Source organism: Myotis brandtii, unplaced genomic scaffold (genome assembly GCF_000412655.1).
Source record: "Myotis brandtii unplaced genomic scaffold, ASM41265v1 scaffold185, whole genome shotgun sequence".
Taxonomy (NCBI): Eukaryota; Metazoa; Chordata; class Mammalia; order Chiroptera; family Vespertilionidae; genus Myotis; species Myotis brandtii.
In genome coordinates this window covers 339,173-342,915 of record NW_005356870.1, presented here as the reverse complement: position 1 = coordinate 342,915, position 3,743 = coordinate 339,173, and the positions used below count along the sequence as shown (strand labels likewise).

The window sequence follows — 3,743 nt, the reverse complement described above, 5'->3', positions numbered from 1 at the left end:
AAGTGGACAATTTGGAATTTTCTAGATGTGTCTTATGACTGAGCATCCTCATGAATAGGCAATGAAGCAACATCTGGGCTCCTGGTTTTCCCCCTTTATATTGCTTTACTCTACTCATCAGTTTTCTCAATTTAGGGGAAAATCATATCTATGTCTTCCTTTTGAACAGATGTAATTATAAGTCCTCAGCTAAAAGTGCATAGCTATTTTAGTGATTTGTTTTAGTTCTTAGCCTTGAAAGTGGGATTCATAGTAACTAGGGAAGAAGTGTGGGGATAGGCAATGATGGCCAATGACAGGCAGAACAGTGTGCTTTCATTTTAGCAAGTGTAGTTAAGTTGGTGAGTATTTGGAAGAAACCCTATCCAAGGTAGGATAATAGACAACCTCCAAAGTTTCACAGGCAAGGAAAGTGGGCAATTTGGAATCTTCTAGATGTGTCTTATGACTGAGCATCCTGCATCAACATAACCATTATTCACACTGATTGTGGGAGAACAAAATCTATTTTCATCATTATTTTATTGTTCACTTTGAGGTAACTACTCACCAGACTGAATCTTTTTTTTAGTTAATTTCTTCTTTCTTTTCTTTCTTTCTTTCTTTCTTTCTTTCTTTCTTTCTTTCTTATCCATCACCAATTATCCCTTCTATGCCCGCTTTCACCTCCACTTCCTTCCTTTCTTTCTTTCTTTCTTTCTTTCTTTTCCATCACCAATTATCCCCTCTATGCCCACTTTCACCTCCACCCCACTCCCACCATCACCACACTGTTGTCCATGTCCATGAGTTCTCTCTTTTTCTTCTTTTTTGCTCAATCCCTCAATCCCTCAATCCCTTCCCTCCCCTAACCAGAGCTGTCTGCCTGCTCTCTATCTATGAGTCTGTCTCTATTTTGGTTGGTAGTTCAGTTTGTTCATTGAATTCCACATATGAATGAAATCATATGGCACTTGTCTTTCTCCAACTGAGTATAATGTTCTCCAGGTCGTAAAGGGTAAAAGCTGTGGTACATTTACATATGGAATACTACTCTGCTTTTAAAAAGCAGACTGAATCTTAAGAGCCAGCCTCTTACTGCACTGAATTTATCTCAGTTCTCTCAGCAAAGACATGCGGATTTAAAGCTATAGTAAGAGGGGGACTCCTATTCATTATTCTCACTTGTCCAGCAACATTGGAAGATAATTTATGTACACAGGGCTTATAAGCATGCTGCATTAATATGATGCAAAGTTTTTCAGCAAAGACTCTTAGAACTGGTGTGAGTTGTGCTTTGTGTCCTGATTGATGTATGTGCTGCCTATGTAGACTCTGTTCTAATGTCCTCTTCAATTTCGCAGGAACTGACAACGGAGAAGTCCTCCCTGAATCCATCCCATCAGCTCCAGGGACACTGCCTCATTTCATAGAGGAGCCAGACGATGCTTATATCATCAAGAGCAATCCCATTGCCCTGAGATGCAAAGCAAGGCCAGCCATGCAAATATTCTTCAAATGCAATGGCGAGTGGGTCCATCAAAATGAGCATGTCTCTGAGGAGAGTCTGGATGAGAGTTCAGGTAAGAGTGTGAAGCAATCAGAAGAATCCATGATAGCTCTTCAGATCCTCATATTATTATATGGCTGGGAAAGCTGTGTAAGTCACTCACCGTTGTCTTTCTTGAATAAGGTGCAATCCTGTCTTTAACTGACTCCACAGCTCCCTGCTGGTCTACTCCAGTATGGTACAGGGGCATTGCTTTTTCCTGTTCTGTATAACTTTGACACCTAATTTTGCATGGAAGTTAATATTCTCACTGGAAATGAAGTTAGGCAGTCCCTGTTTTCATTTTTGAATTTTAAATATTTTTAAGACACATCTTCCACCAAACAAATGCCTTTTTAAGCAGCGTAATTTCAGTTTCTTTAATCTTTCCTCCTAGATATTATTCTTGCATACTTCCTTCTCCACAGTCGGTGGTTTCTGAGTGTTCTTTACGTTCTTTTGATTACTGTGTAATGACAAAGCCCAAAGTAGATTGCCAAACTTGAATAGGATCTCCAGTGTAAAAGAATTTTAGGACCGTTTTTTCTTTATTAGTTTGGTTACTTTGGCTGATGAGTGATGATGATGAGAATAATGATAATACTACTAATGTTTATCAAGCACTTACAATGTACTAGGACATATCTAAGCATTTGATAGACATTATCTTACTGTCTTTGCCATTGTCCTCAGTAGGAAACTGAGGCTCAAAGAGATTAAGTAAACTATGGGATTGTCCTGGATCTCAGAGCAAGATCATTTGACTCAAAACTTAGAAAAATTACAGCTTTTTATATTTTAATGTATAACAGAAACAGTATATGCTTTTGAAGTTTGGCTCCTCAGACTACCTGAAAATTTAATCTAATTCTAAATACAATCTGGTATTACCCTAAATTATTGATTTTTTTTAGTTCCAATTCAATAGATTTTAAATAAGTCAGAAAGCCAAGGTATAATTAGGAAGTTTTAATTCTGTTTAATTTATCAACTATATACCAATGCTATTCAATACAATAGGCTAGGCTTTTCCAAGTATTCAAAGAAGGGTAAGATGCAAATACTCATCTCTAGAGCTTTATACCTACTGATAAGCGTAAGATCAATATACTCATAACTGCAGTACAAATTAAATGTCTAAGAGAGGTAGATAGCGTTATGGAGGAAAAGAAAAAAGAAAATCACATCTGACTAGGACTATCAGGAAAGATATGGAAGCAATAGCATTTGAAAGGGACATTGATGAATATGAAATTCATATAGGTGTAATTGATACTATACTAAGTGGACAGAGGAGTCTCAGTGGTCTTAAGTTCAACATCAGCAAACAAGAAAGCTTGGTATATTTTCAACAAGAAGTTTGGTTTTGTTAAAATATAAAATTGATGTTAGAGAATAGCAGCTGAGTGCTGGAAGAGTTTGTTTCAGTAATGGCATGAAAGGCCTCAAATATCAGGGTGAGGAGTTCTTTACTTACTTTTGTGGATATTTTGCTGGTGATGGGGATTGATTATATTGACTGTGGCTGGAGCTCTGCTTCAAAGGATGAGTCTGGCACAAGTGTTTGTGTAAGGAGAAAAAAGGACAGGGAAGTTAGGAGACTTGGATAATTTGGTTGAGAGAAAGTAGAGTCTGTTTCTAGAGCAGTGGCCACAGAAATAAGGACTAGATAATCTGGTGTGAGAAGCACTTTAACGTATCAACCTTAAGAGCTGATTAATGAGTGATTGAAGAAGATGGAGAAATAAAAATTAATCTCTAAAGGAGCAGCAGGGTAATGTAATTAATGTCATTAATTACAACAGCAAGGAGAAAAGTGTGGGATCATTGCTTGGGCAAGCTGGATTTGAAATACTTATGGGGCATAATGAGGAGCTGTAGATCTGGAACTTGGTAAAGTTCAGAGATAAAAAAATAAACTTGGTAATTATCAGTAAAGAATGAAGCCATGGAGATGGAGAAGTTGTTAAGAGAGGGCAGGTAATATGAAAAGGAAATGGATCTTGAGACATACCTTCTTAGGTGTCTGGGAGAGTATTGTCAGCAGCCGACAAGGAAGTAATCAGAGTGTGTGCTGTGTTCCAAAGCAAAAGGAGGAAGTTATTTCAAAAATATCTTCATGTAATACTCTGTCTCTGCTTAGGAATCAGTAAGGGAAGGCACAAAAAGCTACATATATGTGTGTGTGTGTGAATGTGTATGTGTCTGTGTGTGT

The 3,743-nt window shown here is 37.6% G+C and overlaps 1 protein-coding gene across 1 annotated transcript in view; it reads left to right on the top strand.

Annotated features, from left to right (window-relative positions):
• The first annotated feature begins 1,228 nt into the window (after positions 1 to 1,228).
• The window catches only part of UNC5D (unc-5 netrin receptor D), a 226,256-nt gene continuing 223,741 nt past the window's right edge, over positions 1,229 to 3,743 (top strand). The window contains exons 1-2 of the mRNA XM_005864024.2: positions 1,229 to 1,262; positions 1,344 to 1,562. Coding sequence (XP_005864086.2) covers positions 1,229 to 1,262; positions 1,344 to 1,562 — 253 coding nt within the window. The remainder of the gene's footprint in view (positions 1,263 to 1,343; positions 1,563 to 3,743) is intronic.